This window comes from Elgaria multicarinata, chromosome 2, assembly GCF_023053635.1.
Source record: "Elgaria multicarinata webbii isolate HBS135686 ecotype San Diego chromosome 2, rElgMul1.1.pri, whole genome shotgun sequence".
Lineage (NCBI taxonomy): Eukaryota > Metazoa > Chordata > Lepidosauria > Squamata > Anguidae > Elgaria > Elgaria multicarinata.
The window spans coordinates 144,493,440-144,512,681 of NC_086172.1; the positions used below are offsets into that span (position 1 = coordinate 144,493,440).

General features: G+C 39.8%; 1 protein-coding gene across 3 annotated transcripts in view; it reads left to right on the forward strand.

Annotated features, from left to right (window-relative positions):
* MIPOL1 (mirror-image polydactyly 1) overlaps positions 1-19,242 on the forward strand; it is a 226,149-nt gene that overhangs the window by 94,697 nt on the left and 112,210 nt on the right. For all 3 annotated transcript variants that reach the window (XM_063117821.1, XM_063117822.1, XM_063117823.1), the window contains one exon: positions 13,543-13,650. In XM_063117821.1, coding sequence (XP_062973891.1) covers positions 13,543-13,650 — 108 coding nt within the window. The remainder of the gene's footprint in view (positions 1-13,542; positions 13,651-19,242) is intronic.

Consider the following 19,242-nt stretch of genomic DNA (forward strand, 5'->3'; position numbering starts at 1 on the left):
AAGGAACTGTAAGAAGGGAGAGCTGGGCCATGAAGTTGTCCATCCAAGTCAAGTTTATTGTATTTAGCAACCAGCCATTATACAGTTTCACAAAGATGTGTTACATTCATTCATTCATTCATTCCCTTGGCCTTTGTGTGCAAGAGCAGGGCCAGCACAAGAAATTTAGCAGTTCTAAAAGATACATATTTATTAAAATCATTCAATAAAAAACACAGCTTTTTGAGGGATGATCTTCCCTTCATCCGAACTAGCAAAGGAAGGATATAAATGTTCCTAATGTCTGAATAGACTTCACATTCTAAAATAAAATGAGTGACGTAAAAAGTTTGAAAGGACAACCTCTGGCTTCCTTGGGGATACCCTGGAGGCGCCCCATAGAGTCTACCAAAGGGAGTACATTTAACCTTGCCTAGGAAAAGGCTGTTCTCATCTTAACAGAGGGTAAATCAACCAGATATTTTGGAAGGTTAAGGAAAGAAGGGGCTAAATGCACATATAGTTTATTAGAAGCACAACTTGTAATTTCAGCCATTTGAGACTGCATTTCAATATCTTTAAGATGTTGCAACAGTGCTGACTTTGCTCCATCATAACCCAGTGACAATAAAAAGAGTGTAGAAAATCCCATCAGTCCCAATTCAGCACGGATTGTTGCCAATTTAGTAGAAACTGGGAAAGAGAGAAGCCTATGCAGGAATTTGTTTTGGTCTCTTTCTACTGAATCTAATTTGGCTAGTGCCCACAATGGGCCCCCATAAAGTAATTGTGGCAGAACCCTAACCTCATACAATTCTAAAGCTGGTTGTACTAAGTTACCCCTTTAGTACCATAGAAACTTAACAGCCGATTAAGTGTTTTATCGGCCAGCAAAGCATTAGTTTGTATTTGAAGGGACCAAGTCCCAAATTGTTGGAATATAATCCCAAGATACTTAAAGGAAGTAATTTGTTCTAAATTATTCCCATCCATTTTCCAGTTATAAACATGCCTCGATTTACCAAACACCATTATCTTAGTTTTGTCATAATTAATAGAAAGCTGTTCATTTTGACAGTAGTGACTAAACTGCATTAACATTCTATGCAATCCTACCTGAGAATGAGTTGTCCATCCACCATTGGCAACTGGTCAACAGACTGAGCAGGTACACAGCTTACCTGATCACAGTCTTTCCCACTATGGAGAGATGTACTACATTTTCATTTAAATTATAGTAATTTCTAAATTTTCAACTATACATATAAATCAGCACATGCAATTTTATGTACAAATATGTCCATATGTCAGGGATGCTTTAGGGTGGATTCCTGCATTGAGCAGGGGGTTGGACTTGATGGCCTTGTAGGCCCCTTCCAACTCTGCTGTACTATGATTCTATGTCCCCTCTTTTGCCCTCTTTCGGGGTGATGTATTTCCTCCTTTTTGGCAACAAAAATCACACAGAAATCCTTGCTCTGTTGAATGAATGAGCAGTAAAAATTACACAATGGACTGCCATTGAAATCTGTGGAAGTCTTGTATGTTTCATTAACTCTCTCTCTCTCTCTCTCTCTCTCTCTCACACACACACACACACACACTGACTTCCTGTATGTGAAAAGACTCTTCCAGTTGACCAGGTGATTAACTGGAAGAGAGGAACAAAATCCTAGTTTTGGAGAGTCCCCATTTTCTTTTTTTCCTCATTTAAATTACGTGGAGATGCAGCATATTCAAAAGTTCAGCACCCCATATCCATTTCCTTTTAGTCATCACTCATTGATCGCACACTTGAATGACTACTTTGTTTTTAGCGTCCAGTTTGGCTGTTTTTGTTACATTCTGAACTGAATGACATCACAAGAGGAAATATGTTAAGATCATTTAATAATGGGGAAACAGCATATATAGGTGAGGGTTTTTTTCATTCTGATTTCCTCAAGTTCAGGTAACTAAAAGGTTTTGGTTTTTGTAAAGCAGAAGAAACCATTCCATGTATATTTACAGTTTTCACAATATAACTGCATTTGTCAAGGGCTTCAGTGTGGTGGCCCCCCTCCTATGGCATTCCCTGCCTCTGGAGGTCAGGCAGGAGCCAACTTTGTATTCCTTTCGGCGCCTCCTGAAAACATCATTGTTTCAGGAAGACTTCCCTTGATGACCAGCCATGGTTCAATTTGCATTTTACTTCTTTTAAAAATCTTGTGTGTCTCATTTGAGAAATGTGTGCTTTGAAAAAAAAAAAAGAATTCCCCCCCCCTATGGTGGGGGGGGGAGTGCCCATTTGGGTGTGCACTTTAAAAAAAATGCATTCTGAAATGCACACATTTCCCGTTCAAATGAGAAGAATGTACTCCCGTTTTCGTAATCAAAAATGGGAGTAAAGTGGACCAAGCTTCAAAGTGGAGTTCTAAGATTACCCAAATTTTTATGGTTTATTCTGATAATAGATTTACTATCTCAGTTTGTGAGAATAGTGTATTGTTCCAAACAACAGAAAACAACTTCTCAATAGGTTGTATGTATCCCGTCTTTTCTGTCCACCAACAGCACAGAAATTGCTGGTGAAATGGATTTCCCCTCCCACCGTAGCCTTCTGGGCTCCACCCCAATGTCCCCTCACCTTCTGATGCAGACTGTTAGGGGACATTTCAGAGCAGATTTGGAGGTCTTCCGGGGGGACTGCATGGGGACAAGTGCAAGGGGAAATCGCATTGCACAAGCTGAAGTCCACTTGCATGATGTTGGATGAAGCCAAATGTATTTATTAACAGCTTATTATAGATGCATGGGATTGATATCTGACACTGAAGCTTTTCAGTGTTGAATTTTTAATTCTTGTGGCCCATCTATTTTAAAGTAGTTATTTTAGAATTTAAAGGTGTTTGTGAGCTATACATTTATAGAAGAAAATCAAGCTAAGCTGTTGACACCTTAAGTACAGCACATACCATATGTAAAAAGACAAATAAATTCTTACCATATGGAGGTTCCTGCAACCTCCGGATCTAGAGGGAGGAAACACCTGAACAAGAATATTAATAAAACATTTGGTGGTGGCTATGAGACCGTGATCCATGATATTTGTTTCCTGAACTAATGTGGCAGTATTTTGCAAAGGACAAGAACTGTTCCTCTCCTTTTGTGCTATTAGCTGCCAACTTAATACTGTATTTAGGCAATATTCTTGTTTGCATATGGATTTCAAGAAAATCCATTGAAGCTTATTTGAAAACCAGCTCATTCGAATGCCAGATTGTTTACAGAATTTTGTTTTCCTGTCCGTCAACGTATGTTAGTGGTGTTCAACGAAGCAAGAGTTACAGTTAGACAGAAAGGCTGCCTATGTTCAATTCTGCATTAATTTAAGATTCTTCTCTTTCTCTGCTAAGGAATCATTGGACAAGAAACAGGGTGGATTTGATTTAAATCAATTTGATTTAAATCATGATTTAAATCACGATTTAAATCACTACTCAGAAAGACTCAATTTAATCATGTGACTTCCCCCCCCCCCAAAAAAAGTGCACTCTTCCTCACTATATTTTACACATCTCAAGAGTTACCAAAGACTCGTTCTTGCTGGTATAATCTTAATATTTACAACCAGATGAAGGTTTCATTTCTAGAATAGCAACTTTTCAGATTAGTTTTACAGTTATATCAAAAAAATACTGATTTGGTTATACTATTAGCAGCAGAGCCCTGGTGTATGACATATTGTCTGTTTTTGTTTGTATTTTATGCTTTTTATGGTTTTAAATTTTGTATATTTCTTTTTAATGTTCACTGTTTTTAACTTTTGTAAACCATCCAGAGAGCTTCGGCTATGGGGCGGTATATAAATGTAAATAATAATAATAATAATAATAATAATAATAATAATAATAATAATAATAATAGGTCAGAGGTGCAGAACCATAGGCCCAGGGGCTAAGTCTGGCCTGCCTAGGGTCCCACCTAGCCCTTCGGGATTCCCCAAATGGCCACACCCCCTTCCCCAGCCTTCGTTTGGTGGTTTCCTGGCTTTTGTGCAGTTTCCCCCCACTCCAAGACCTTGAAAGGCCTCTCCTGAGGCTTTGTTACTGGCAGGAAGGGCTTTAAGCTAAAACAGGCTGGCCTTTGGGCCTCACCCCCTTTTTTTACCTTTGGCACCATCCATTTGGCTTTGTCTCTACCCTCCACTGGAATGCAGCACCCGAGAGCATCTCCGGAACCGAAATTGGCTGTTAGGCAAAAAGAGATTCGACACCCTCAGCTTCCATAAATGCCGTTTTCATTTTCAAAGCATGAGACATCTACGAAAGCATCAAGATGGCAATATGTGTTGAACACACCTGGCCTCATCCATCAGGGGAGGTGTCTGAACCATGCCTTTGTTAACCAGTCACCCTCACTAGCAGATGACTGTACTTGCCTAGTCCTCAGCTGGAGATAAATCGACTCTCTTTGTGTGTTTGCGTGCTCCACAAATGGGAATTGTGGGAACATTCAGCGTTCTGGGATCTACGAAATTCAGCACTCCGAACCTTTTCATGCCCATTGTATTGCACTGGGTTCCTATTGTTTGAACAACTCCAAGAAGGTGCATTATCTCAGGTTTGTAAAGTGTGCTTGAGCATACTAATCTCTACTACCTTGAGTACTATTTATCATCTTACATGCTTTGTTTATAAATAATTTATTTGAATAAGAGTCCTGAAATTAGAAAATTTAATGAATAATAGAACCTCCATGTAAAACAGAGGTCTCTTATTTATATATGAGGTGCATTTTTTAAAAAAAATCCTGAAGGATAAGTAAATTAATTTTTTAAGTCTAGTATGGAATCACACATAAAACGCCTGATCCTGATTAAAATGGAATTAAAAATTTGTTTTGCCGAAACAAGTTTAGTGGAAATAAGAGAGGTGGAGAAAATCCAAAATAAATGACAATATACACAAAAGTACTATCTAACCCTACGCCAAGTAGCTCTCCCTACACTCCTAAATTCCAATTACCAAATGCATATTCTCACGATTTGTGAGGAATAGCATAGTACAGCATCACCTGTCTTTTTGAAAGTGTCATAACAACAGGAAGTGATGGGAGGAAGATATAATGTCCCTGTTGCCATTTTGTACCATCTGCCACCACCACCTGCTACCAAAAATGAATTGCTCTTAGAGGGCCTTTCTGGCGCATTGGACTTAGTATCACTCCTTTTAGTCCACATTTGCATCAACCAACGTGAATGAGTTGTGAGATGAGTGGGTCAAATGAACCCTTCATTCCACGCTCATTGAACAGGACAATCCTATGCATGTTTGCTCAGGAGTAAGTCTCACTGTTTTCAGTGGAGCTTACTCCCAGCTAAGCGTGTGTGGAGTTGCAGCCTAAATCTATGCAGCTGGATAACGCCAAGTAAAGTGGAGAGTGTTCTGTGAAAAGGAAATCAGTGGCATCTGGGTGTAGCTGGTTGCTCTAGGGGGCCTGCTCAAAGGTCCTTACAGACATGTTAACAATCCCTTTGTACTCATAGGCCTTATTCTCACATTTGTTCTTGAGTTAGTAAGCCCTGGCCTAGGGTAGCACGGCTACTGCATTTTCACTTAGAGAAGCATATAAAAGCAAAACAAAATGGTTATAATGAGAGAAATCACTTTGCCGACTCTGATATGGAACAACACCCCAGAAACAGTCGGCGTAGGGTGGCCAGGTGGCCTAATTTACAGAGGATAGTTCTGCATTTGAAGGTCTGTCAGGGGACAGCCCTCTCTTTGAAAGCTTCTTCTATTTGAAGGACTGTTCAGTGCAAGTTAGGGCCGGATCTACAACTTGTGTCAAATCATTACGATCCCATCATGGTAACGCTATATCCCTCTTGAGGACTTATACCTTACAGGACACACACTGACGTTTGTTGTGGTTCACACCTCCCACAATGCAATGGATCGAGGACCTAATAACATTATCAACTTTTGAACGAGTGTTATATAGATGCAACTTGCAAGTGGATAAATATACGGATATTTGGTCTGCTTTGCTTGAAACCTTTGTATAATTCTGTCCCTTCCCCTCCCCCCCCTGGTTCGTACAATGGAAATGATGATAATTCTATATACACAATGTATGGGTGGTTCTTTCCCCACCCATTTTTCATGATGTATTTTCTGTTTTGTTTGTTGACATTCATAATAAAAAAAGTTTAAAATTTTTTAAAAAATCAAAAAATCTCACGGTTGTTGCACGCACAGCCCTAATTCTTAATGCAATCATTGTTCCATGGAAACTTTTTTTTGGTAGTGGTGGTGAGTTTACATAAAAGTGCCCTAATAAAATCACAAGTTTCTTTACATTTCATGCAAATCAAATTCTATTCGATGGTGTTTGTACTCCTAAGTGAGAGTTGCATTTGAAAACCACATCCTTGACTTCTTTTAATAAAAAATTGCTTTGCACATTTCTTCATTCTCTTCATAAACGAATATTCATTTGAAGGGAACCAAATAATAAGGGTGCAATCCTATGAATATTTAGACAGAAAAAAGTCCTAAAATTCCCAGCATTCCCCAACTGGCTGGGGAACACTGGGAGCTGTAGAATTTTGTTCAGTCTAAACTTGCATAGGCCTGTGCCCTAAGTTTTCTCTTTTTTTGACTTCTTGACAGCTTCAAGCTCTGACCGCATTACAACAGTGTGAACAAGGCGTGTTTCATCTGCCCTTTTATGGCTTCTGATTGGCAAGACATTGGAGCTGCGTTGCAATCTTTCTTTCTTTTTTCCTGAGTTGAAATGTTTCTCTTGCTAATCAAATAAAAATTTCAAAAAATGCAGATGTTCCTGTGGCCTGACCTCTACCATCGCTCTTTTCTTTTCCTTTCTTTTTCTCTGAAATCCAGGAGGTTTAAATGGCCAGGCTTTGTAAAAATAAGCAGTTAAACACTCTTGTTGACTATTTGCCAGAAGTGTAGAGCAAAGAGTTCAATTTTTAAAAGTTAAAAAAAAAAGCTTTAATTCAGAATTATGGCCTAATTAAATAAATCCACCATTATTTAATGGAGGAAAAAACTAATTCTTTTAGATGGAAAAGAAAAGGATAAAATCAATTTAGATAAATATAAGTGCTTCCAAACATCTGCTGCTCAAAGTACATAACTCACATTGACACCAAAGGTTGGTTTGTGTTTTGACTGGAAGACTTTGATATTATTTTTGTCTGCAAAGGAAGGAGTTGTGTAGCATCCAAGTGGTGAGATATTTGCCTCTCAAGCAATCATGATGAATTTGGGACAAGGGGGAGACTGTTTAAAAAATAATAATATCACATTGAAAACGGCATGCTTTCCTTTAGGAATCTTTGAGTCTTGAATTATCCTCATGTGCAGATCTTTCAAAAGAAAATAAAGAGAAAGAGGACAGAATAATAAAGCAAGTTGGAAATCTGTTAAACTGCCTATGTCTGGGGCATAGAGTTGTGCTCTGACATGACTATTGATTTTCAGTTTTGATAGAAAGGGAGGGTATATGTTTATTAAAAAAATAAGATCTGGTGCTCGGTGTACTGATTGTGCTTGCAGTTTACTCTAGTAATCACGTTATTAATAAACATCGCTGGTCTCTATCACTAATGGTTTGATCCCATGCATGTTTGCTCTTAAGTCCCCTTGGGTATAATAGGACTTACTGCCAAGTAAAGGGCCAGTCCAGGCTGTCCTGTCTGCAAGCCATTAGGAGCATACAGCCCTTCCCCAAGGGGGGGAACAGTGTCAGTTGTGTGGGCATCCTATGTGGAGAGCAGTGCACAACACACAGGGAAAGTGGGAAGGGATGGAGAACTAGATTGACCCTGAGTGTACATAGGATTAAAAGAATCTTAACTATTTAAAATTCTGAAATGTCTCTGGTTTGATCAATGGCATGGCAAGAAGGAAGGTTTGTTTATGGGAGGAAAGAGATTTCATTTTGGTAGACTTGAGCATATCAAGAAACCTTATATTGTTGGTCCATTCAGCTCAGTATTGACTACTGTGAGGGGCATTGGCTCTCCCAAAGATTCAAGGAGAAGTTTTTCCTAGCTCTGCTATTCAAGATCTTTTAACTGCAGATACCAGGATTAACCCTTATACATGCAGTGCATATGTTCTACCACTTTATATGCTTTGCCTGCAACCAGAGTACAAGGTCAACATTTTTGGCTTCATCTATACTCCTGGTATATGGCTGTGAAGACAGCATCCACCAACCCTACGAGATGGGACAGTGTTCAAAGGACCTTCTTTCTTAAACACTGCCACCACCAGTTTAGCTGTTTTTGATGGAGAAGACACACACACACACACACACACACACACACACACACACACACACACAGAGAGAGAGAGAGAGAGAGAGAGAGAGAGAGAGAGAGAGAGAGAGAGAGAGAGAGAGAGAGCCTGTGGGTTTGCATCTGGAAGGGACAACTTTGAGCAAACTCTCCCAATCGCCACGAGGAAGAGCCCAATCTGTTGTCCCTCTACCTCCCTTTCACCCAAAGTGGGTAATCTAAATGATCAAGCTATCTGGCACATGGAGGATATTCCTTGGGTGATTAGAGTATGCAGTCAAAACTCAGATTCCAATTACATTTTTAATTAAAATTAAAGGTAAAAGAAAAATCAAGTAGGTAGCACTGAAAAGTACTACGCAAACTTCCAAGAATCAGCAACTTACTTGCAAGACCAGAGATATTATAGTCCCCATTCAGAGAGCAATCCTAAAGTGGTGGAATATCAGCCACTTCCAAAGCCATGCCAGCTTGTTCAGGCCGAGCAGGGTTTGGGGAAACAATTTTTCATTTCCTTCTCGAGGCAGTTCATTTTTTAAAAAATGTCCCATTCATTGGTTTCAACAGGGGGAAAATTCCTACGCCAGCTCCAGGGGACCTTTTGGCTTCAGAACCAGTGGATCCAAGGCCACCTCTGGCCCACTTCCCAGAATATCCCATTTGAGGGCCTACTGCCAGCAATACTCCTACACCCACAGAGCTGTCTGCGCGTGTCTCATGGTCCTCTGGCGCAAAGGGGCTAATCCTAATCCCCTTCAGTGGCCCAAAACTTTTTGTTCAGGCTAAAAGTCCTGGCACTTTTTCTTTGCTGTAGTTGCTCTTTTTAGGAGAAGCACCAGTCTCTTTGCCATATTAATTGCCCCTTCCTGAATCTTGCTCAGCTCTGTGGTGTCTTTTTTGAAACAGGTTGAGCAGTACACAGTAATATTCTGGGTTTGTGTTCAGATTCTATTCAAACTACGGAATTCAGAGAGAACACTATGCTACACTTCCACCAAGTTGAATCTAATGTTGTCTGAGCGGATGTCCACTCACGAAATGGGAGTTCCCATTGCTCTCCTCTCCACTACAGAGGATCCAGAGCAGATTTGGGGGGAGCATTGGGGGGGGGAGGCTGCAGGCAGAATGGAAATCTATTCCACCGGCAGTTTCCATTCTGCTGGGTGACAGCCATTGTTGGATGCAGCCCACAGTTTGCAGTGTTATGACCTGCACATTGCCTGTTTTGGTCAGGCTGATACAACTTCATTGTGATATATTCATGCCTATCAATGAGTGCTTGTTTGTAGCCTTTAATTATGAATGTAGTGGGCTAGGAGCTGCCTTTATTACCTCTGATGAACAACATCTCAAGGAAGATCACCAGTTACATCTGAAGACCTCACATTGGGTGTGTGGTAGCAACAGTCAGGTTGATATGCCTTTGATAAGCCTAGAATGAGCCAGTTATGCAAGTGGTCCACCCATCCATAGTCACTGCTTGCCACTCTTGTGGTGTGGTGCCTGGGCTGTCAGGCCATGACCTCCCCCGCCTCCATTGCCAATGAAGTATGCCCTCTGTTAATAGCAGCCTTTCTGGCCAGGGTCCAGTGGCAGCTAAGTAGGGCTTTCAGCCCCCAACACAGACTGCCACTAAGTAAAAACCTAAGTAAGTTGCGTCATCTTAAAGTGAAGTTGGAGGAAAACAGTGTTGCATTATTCACATTTTAATTATTATAGACTAAATTAGAAAGTGGGAAGAAGAGAGCTATCTCTTCCATCAACCTGCCATCTCTTGGAGGACCAGTCATCAGTCTTTATTGACTAGTAAAATCCTGAGACAAGATACGTAGTAGTAGTAGTAGTAGTAGTAGTAGTAGTAGTAGTAGTAGCAGCAGCAGCAGCAGTAGTCTATTTACCCAAAGGGTTGGTTGCTTACTGTCATGCCGCCTCTGGAGGAACCCTCTTCAGATTAACATCTGGAGCCTTCTGTGCCAAATATCCTTAGTAACAAGGCACTTCAGGTAGGGTGACCATATGAAAAGGAGGACAGGGCTCCTGTATCTTTAACAGTTGTATTGACAAGGAAATTTCAGCAGGTGTCATTTGTATATATGGAGAACCTGGTGAAACTTCCTCTTCGTCACAACAGTTAAAGCTGCAGGTGCCTTGCTCTCTTTTAAATCTGGTCACTCTAGTATAGCTCCTGCACCTTTAACTGCTGTGATGAAGACGGAATTTCACCAGGTTCTCCATATATACAAATGACACCTGCTGAAATTCCCTTTTCGGTGCAACTGTTAAAGATACAGGAGCCCTGTCCTCCTTTTCATATGGTCACCCTATCAGGGGATCCAAGAAGGTCCTGGGGCTTCAGGAGAGAGGACATTGGATCTTTCCTCTTGTAAGATGGGAAGTTCTGCTTCCAACTCAGAGAGGGATGCTGAACCATGGCTTCAAAAATGTTGGTGTCAGAAGGTACAGGCTCAGACCATGGCCAGGTGAAGGAGTGTCCACCTGCAAAAAAAAAAAAAAAAGTCTCCTCAGGAGAAAGCAACTCCTCATGAGTAGGGCTCTGGCCAGAGAGCTATAATGTACTGCTGCTGAGCCCTGGGTGGTGCTCAGCAGGCTCTGGTGATAAAAGCCTTCAGTGTCTGCCTAGCCAACTCTGGAAAAAACACCTTTCTTCCCACTCCAGTGTCTTCTAAACTTTGCCCTGTGATTGATGCTCTGCACTCCTGAACCTTAAGACTCCTTCTTGACCCTGCTTATGGACTGCCTAATTGTGCTTTGCCCTTTGCCTGTTTTCTTGACCACTCTTGCCTTAGCCTGAACCCCATTGGACTGAAACCTGTGTGCTTGAACATTTGTTTGTATCAGTGCCTTCCTTTTTGGTTAGCCCCTTCATTCAGAGCCTGCTGCAGCCAACACAGAACATTTCCTGGGCTATAATGGAAAGAAGGTGAGAACCACCTGTTCTCCAGAGACCTGTTTCTGGAATTCGGTGGGGTTTTCTTTTCTTTCTTTTTTTAAAAATGACACAAATACACACCACCAGCACTCCACTGGAAAGAATGTTATAGGTTTATGTACATTCTTTTGACAAATGAGAAAAACTACTTGACAGTGTTGATACTTCCATTTGAAACTAATGTCAAAGATATTAATTCATGGACTTTTATTTTCTAATCATGCCTATCATATCAAGGTGAATTTCCTGGATGTTTGCAATGATGAGTTTTCTAACTTATCACGTCAGTGAGCATTCACTATGGGCAGCACTAAACTAAGAACCTTTCTACATGAGGCATTTATCGTGTGCTTGTGTTTCCTCACCTGTGGTAGTTTGTGGGTACTTTATATGACATTGTATTTTTGTGAATGTCGGCATGAACCCCTGTGTATTTGCATAATTCTTCTATACCCCTGTGCTACCTACTGGTTGTGTAATAGAATATATAGAAAGGCAGAGAAAGAAACAACAATGAAAAGTATTTGTAAAGGAGCTGATTGCAGGCTGTTTCTACACCTGCCTTTTCCCCCCCAGGATCGTCCTGGGATCATCCCTGTGCATGCAAATGACACACAGGGAATCCTGGGAGCAGTCAGGGACGAACCCTCCATTTTCCTGGGATAATCCTTAGGTGTAGAAAGGGCCTTAATCTCACAAAGAATCCAGAAGCAGAAGCCTCAGTAAAGTGGTGGATTAAAGCCTCATGTAGAAAAGCCCTAATAGGTTTGGGTGGGAGAAGAGATATAGGCAAAAATCCTCCTTTTTCCACCAGCCAGAGCAGAAATCAGCTCAGAGATTGCTTCCACTGGCAGGAGCAAAAGCTGGAACCAATACCTAGTAAATAAAAGAGATAATTGTTCCAATCTAGTTTACAGTTAAGCATGTTTAAATTGTATTGATTTGTATTAGGATGTAAACATTTGCAACTGCGGATTGGACTCTAGCCAGTATGCACATCTGGATGTTGCTTCTGAGAATAAATAGTTCAATATGAGAAATATCTTTGTTTCTACTAAAATTTGTTCTTAAATATTGGCATTCTGTATCTGGTTTCTTCGTAAAGTTGCTTGTACTGCAACTCTATTATTATTATTGTGATTTTATTATCTCTTGGTGACAGACATGTGTACTTATACAAAAACAAACAGATTTTAAAAATAGATGTGTGTGCAAAATCTCTGTAAAATCATATATACCGGGTGTCTAATAGCATGCTTATATTCCAAAATAGATTCTCTAAAAGTCTATGGCTCATTTCCTGAAATGGGCCATTCAGTTGTCAGCTGTTCAGTATCCAAAGGTTAAGCAAGCATGTGCATTACTGTAACACTTTTCATAATATTTTCTGTTATATGAGGTAGTTTACAGTGTTCATCTTACGTAACTTTATCTTTCAGAGGTTCCATTCTCTCATTTTCACTTTTGTGATTGCTCTGTCTCTTTTTCTTGAACATCTTATGGATCTTTGGTCTTGAATTATTCTGTTTTATTAGGATTTCCCCCCCTGCAAACAATCAATTTTACGCTTAAGCCAGGATATCCAGGGATTGCAGCTCATGGCCTTCTAGAAAAATTGCTTAATGACCATTTGAATGCATTCAGCAACTTGACCTGTATCTTGGTTGTTTAATTCTTTGAACATGGTCCTTGTCACACAGAGAATTTACAGAAAAACTGCTCTAATTATTAATGCAAGCACGTGCTGTTTATAGCTGTGGCCTTAAATGGTGGGAGAGAATTCATGCAGTAAGTTTTGTTTAACTTTGTTTTAATAAGCACTGCACAACATTATGCCTCCCAGGTCCCCATTTTATAGTACAATTGTACTCTGTGTGTGTGTGTGTGTGTGTGTGTGTGTGTGTGTGTAACTTAGGGGATTTTTTCCTCAATAATTCATGTGCCATTTTCCAATAATAATAATAATAATAATAATAATAATAATAATAATAATAATAATAATAATAATGCATCCCTCCTTTAAACATTAAATTTGCATTTTTCTCCATGAGTAATTGTACCACAAGAAAATGAATAAACCAAGATCTGTGTTACCATATCTCCTGGATCGTAACATGGTTAGCTCTGAAGTTTGATTCAATGCAATTCTCTCTCTCTCTCTCTCTTTCTACACACACACACACACACACACACACACACACATGGTAGTTTGATTTGCATTTAATTCATTTGGCTCACTAGGGGGAAAAAACCCCAGAGATGCCCGGCTCCTTTACTTAATGGGATTCTCTCCTCGTTGCAGTGCAAACGGATGGAGCAGGAGCTTCATCATATGAAAGAGCAGAACCAGACTTCTGCAAACAACACGAGACATCTGACTGCTGAAAACAATCAAGAACGTGCTCTGAAGGTAAATCTCCATTCCTTCTTGCAGGCAAATTAAGGTTGTAAGCCCTGGGTGCCAGCTTTCTGTGCTGCATATATCAGTTGTGTACATTTCAGCAGAAGTGAGCTGCGCTGTTTGCCAACAACCCCTTCTTTAAACACAGATACAGCACCCTTCTGTTATGGTATTATTTTGTGTTGTGTTTTCTGCGTGTGTGTGTGTATGAGCACAACAAGATAAAAAAAAATTCTCCAAATGGACTGCCTGTGTTATGGTAACCGACATTAAATTCATATGGATTCTCTTCTGGCAGTACTGTAGTTCTACAATATTTGGGGAAATTGTCACTGTTTGCCCAATAGTGACTGTACAAAATGAATATTTTTTAAAGAGAGTCTGTTTGATATGCTTCAGGTAGTGTGTGATGGATTAATAAGATTGTTGACCTATCCTAGTAGTGACCACATAGTTGATACTCATGTTTGCAAAAGGGTAGCTTACGATTCCTCTTCCCAGTTCCAGGAGAAAAAAGCTCTTGTTGAAAATGATAGAAGGCAGGAGATGGATAAAGCGGAGGAGAGTCATTTCACTTCCTTTTTAATGGCCTCCCAGAAGTTGGCAAACACCTTCCTTCTTAAGAAGGCATTTGGTTTGAAACCTGATTGCTTCTACTTTTTTATTTTATTGGTGCTGTTTTACTGCTTTAGTGTTTTTGTTTTAATTTAGTTTTAATTGTTGATTTATGCTTATTGTTAGCCATCTTAAACTTTTAGCAGGAAAAGTGAAAAGTGGGATATAAATGTTGTAAATAATACATAAATAAAACAGGGGGAATGAGAATATTTGAGGGGCTTTATACTTGGGTTTTAGAAAGCCACTGGATTTCTTTGATATCCATTTGGATCTCCTCTCATTTTTCTTTGATGTAAGCCACTTTCATGTAAGCCACTGGGTTCCACGTAAGATGGGGGAAAGGCAGGATAAGAATGTAATAATTAAAAAATAATTAAAAATATCACTCGTTAGGTCCCAAAAGAAAGAAGCCAAAAGAGAAAGGAAACCCCAGATAATGAGTGAGCACGAAAGCCAAAAGGCAAGAGGTGGAACCAGGAGTGTATATAGTCCGAAACGTGTTGGCAATAGTAAATCCTTTCGGACACACTCCTGGTTCCACGCCTTGCCCAAAAGAAAGAACACATTAGCAATGCATGCCTACTTAGCAGTACATCTTAGTAAGTGTAAGTGGGGTACTCTCAGTTAAGTGTTTATAGGACTGTAGCCTAAAACAATGTTGGAACAGATCCATGTTTTAGCAATTCACCTTAACGTGTGTAATGAAAACAAAAGAGAGACCTTTGTCAAGAGTGTACAGTTGTTATATTACTTTCAACTTGTTTTCACTTTTTACCTTGTTTCTGGTTACCATGTTTACTTATTTTAAGATTTTAGGCCCATCATTTCTACTGTCTTCATTTGTTGCTTTTGACATATGAAAATAATGGTTGCCATTAATAAACGGATGAGTGACAATTCATGAAGCTGGGCTTGTTTAGGCTTACTCTTAGAGTCAAGTCATCATCCATGCAGCCTTCACAAGGCAACAGAGCTCAAGTTGATCTTTCTTTGGTTGTCATGGGGATGCCCCAAAAGCTCTAAGATGGGAAGAAATTTTAGACAGATGTCAAATAAAATGTAGTTCATCCCCAGCTGTTCCACATGCTTATTGCTTTAGTTGTTCTTTGATTATCAAAATCAAGACCAACAGTTATCATTCTAGCCACATAAAAAGAAACTTTCAAACTAGCACCTGGCCCTCTGTATTTCTGCCCTGTGTACCTGCCTATGAAACTAGAGTAACATCACTCAATGTTGTCACATTTATATATTGTAAAAATATGGTGCTTACAGGAGTTATTAAAACTCACCCTTCACACTTCCTTACTGTAGCCTTAGGATTGCACTAAGAACTTTCATGTAATTCTAATGTTAACACATTTAAAGTTGTAGTCAAACATGCATGTCCATAATTTTCCCCGCAAGCAAAATTTCCAGTTTACGATATGTGATAGTTGTGTCTGCAATTTTTGTTCACTCACAGATGTAATAGAATTCAATTTGGTTAAATTAATTAAGATAATTGGCACTGTGTTGTTAATTTCTGGAGTGTTCTTTTCATGCTGAAGAAGCTTTACAAACCCTTGGGATTCATCTACTTCATTTTTCCAGCAATAGTAGGCATGTGTAGTAAGTCTTTGTAGTAGGTATTTCAGATATGCCAAATAGGTGTTTCAGTACAGACTGGTTTAGGATTCAGAAAATTACCTCCTAATGATATCTTACAATCCTGTACTTTCAGCAGATATAAATATGCTGATTACGGCTAGTGTTACTTGCGACCTACAGTAGAAACTCATAGAATTCTGTCACATCAATTATGAACTCTGTAGTGGCCAAATGTACCTTACAGATCACGGATGTTGTCACTGCTAGAAACTAATGAGGTTCTGGCCACACTTTACTCAAGTAACATGAATAGACTACTCTTATGAGTTTGGAAGGCATCTGAAAATAGCCCCCATGGATCAAATAACCAGACTTCTGGGGATTGTGTACTGCCTGAAAGCTGAGAGTACAAAAACTAAAAGTGAGTCTTGACCAGAAACAGCTAACCCAGTGGTCCATTTAGCTGGTTCCCCCACCCTCCGTCCAATGAACAAAAAACTACATGCATTTTATAAATAGCGTGCTACTTTACACAGTGTGATTTTGATTCAGCTGATATTTACATATGTGGCTCTCTTTACACAAATAGTACTATTGACTCATTTGTATGAGTAATATTAATTGTATTCACTGGAGATGAAAGTACATATTAGCAATAGTATTCTTTAGCTTGTTACCAAAGACAAATTGGATTGTGAGCAGAGCAACCCTTTTCTTTGTGGTTAAGAGAAAGAGACACTTGGTCAAGGAAAATACACTTCCCAAAGCAAAATAGATTATATAAAAGTGCTGAGTTAATCTCAGCAAATGATAACACCTGAAGGGAGCGAGTGTAATATATAGCTTTAATAATAGCTTGTAAGTTTATATAGGCAAGAAATTATACCTGACTGAAAAAACATTTCAAATGAATAGGGCCAGTATCATTTTTTGTTTGCTTGTTTTTAGGTTCTAGCCCTGTCCCAGGTTTTTTAAAAAAGAAAGCAAAATTCATAGATGCCTGGGATTTCTTAACGCCATACAGAACTTTTACATCAAACTTTTCCGGTTTCTACCACCCGTTAATTTGCTTCTGCGTTGATAATAAAATCTATATATACCCCAGTTTTGTAGATGCAAACACCAATGTCTCACTAAAAGAAATGAAAGTGGGTGTCCAAACTATATGATTTTGGAGGGCTGATGATAATCAAATGGAGGAATATCAGTCAAACAAATAAATAAATAAATAAAAGATTAGACTTGCCCTCCTGATATTTGGGACTACAATTCCCAGCATTCTTGACCATTAGCCATGGTGGCTGGGACTGCGGCGAGCTGAAGGCCAAAACATCTTGAGGGCAGCAAGCTGAGGAAGGCTAACTTACCGTGCAGCTTGCCAAGAGTGAAAAAAAAGTCTTTCGATGGTATCTAAAGAAACCTAATTGTTGTTTTTACAGGATCACCGCAACAGACCACCTAGTGGCCCTCATGACAAAACTGACTTTGAAAAATTATGCCAGTATTTTGTGTAGTGCATAGCCCCAGGGTATCTGGGGTTTTAAAGGGAACCTTTAAAAAGAGACCACCAATGAACTGGATTGATTAGAACAGGCTAACTGTGGGGAAACCTGGACATGTCTCTTGAGGCACCACAGCTGGGGAACTGTCTTCCTGTAGAGCTGGCTTCCTCTCTCTAGAGAGGGGGAGGGACTGTGGCTCTGTGGTAGAGCATCTGCTTCACATGCAGAAAGTCCCAGGTTCGATCCCTGGCATCTCTTGGTAGGGCAAGAAAAAACCCTGCCTGAAACCCTGGGGAGTCGCTGCCAGTCAGAGTCAACAATACTGAGCTAGATGGACCAGTGGTCTACTCAGAATGAGGCAGCTTCCTATGTTCCTATGTTAGATTTAGATTGTTAATCCAGGAATTTAAGAGGACACTCTTGTCCTCTGTATGAGTCTCCAAGGTATAAATCTCTCCATCATATTCTCATTTTTTTGTCAAATAGACTTTTACTGGATCGGCTTTATATGATATTAGGAATTATTAGGAGAGGGTCTGAGTGCATAATGATATACCGTTGTTTGTCCTACAGTAAAATGTTATTTAAAATGGTTACCAAAACCCTTCACCCCAAAAACAAGCCACAGGAAGCTCTAAATAGCAAAGGTCTTTCTCTGACCCATCCATGACCTCCTTATCTGAACTGCCATTCCATGTTAATAGAATCCACTTTCGGTCTCTAGCAGACACTGAGGAGACATAGGTGGGGTAAGTCATACAGTATGTAAATATTGTTAAGGCTTGCTTTTTTCTAAAAATGCTACCAAGGCCCCTTTCCCTAATAGGCCTCAGCTCTTTTGTTTTGTGTGGCTTGAAATTTTGCAAATGTCACAAATGAGTGCATTTTTCTAGAGGAGGTGAGACAAAAGCTAGGCTGACCTTAAGGCATTCCCATGGCTGCAAACTTCCCTTGGCTCAAGGGGTACTGTGTATTTGCACTTAGCAAGTCTTCGCTCATTCCTAATCTGAAAATCTTGTTGGTTTCAGTCCTGTGACCAATGCGGAAGTTCCTTTCAGGTTGGTCGAAGAATGCCAAAAACTTGCAGATATTTCCTAAACCTCATATATGTGTGGAATTAATTTCACAGGACCCTGAAACTGTTATCAAATTCTACCAAATAGCCAAGCTTCAAATTCTGAAAACGGGAATCAACTATGCAAACTCTATCCACAGGTCCTACATAAATACGTTTTCACCTGCACGTTTTCTTAGTGTTATCATATGAGCTGTTCATTCAGAATTTAGAATCATTTTCCACTGGAGAAGTGAAAGGATAAGGAAACAGATATACAAATACACAGTGATGTATCAGGGGTGGGGTGATGAGGAAGTGAAAGCTATGTGAAATGAAGCATCTCACCCATGAAAATTCCCAGTTCTTCTTGTTTTTAATGGAAACTGACAAAACGTTCATTGATTTTTCTCTTTAACTCTGAGACTCAGTTCAGAAATCACACCAAACCAGTTTGGGACCAGGCTACTTAAAGCAACATAGCTCAGTGATAGAGCACATGCTTGGCTCTACCACTGTTCTCCAACATCTCCAGGTAGGACTGGAAAACTCCTTCCTGAAACCCTGGAGAGCTGCTGCCAGTTAGTGTCAACATTACTGGGCTAGATGGACCAATGCTCTGACTCAGTATTAGGCAGCTTCCTATGTCCATATGTTCCTAGATTGCCTGGTCTTTTTGTTCTGCTTCAGAACCTCTTTTCTGGGCAACCCCTTCTTCAAAATTAGGAAAGGGCTGTTTCTATGATAGTGCCATGACTTTGTAATACCGTCCCCACAAAACAGATTAATAAAATGTCTTCTTTCTTAGTCTGGTTCAGACATAATAGGAAACAATGG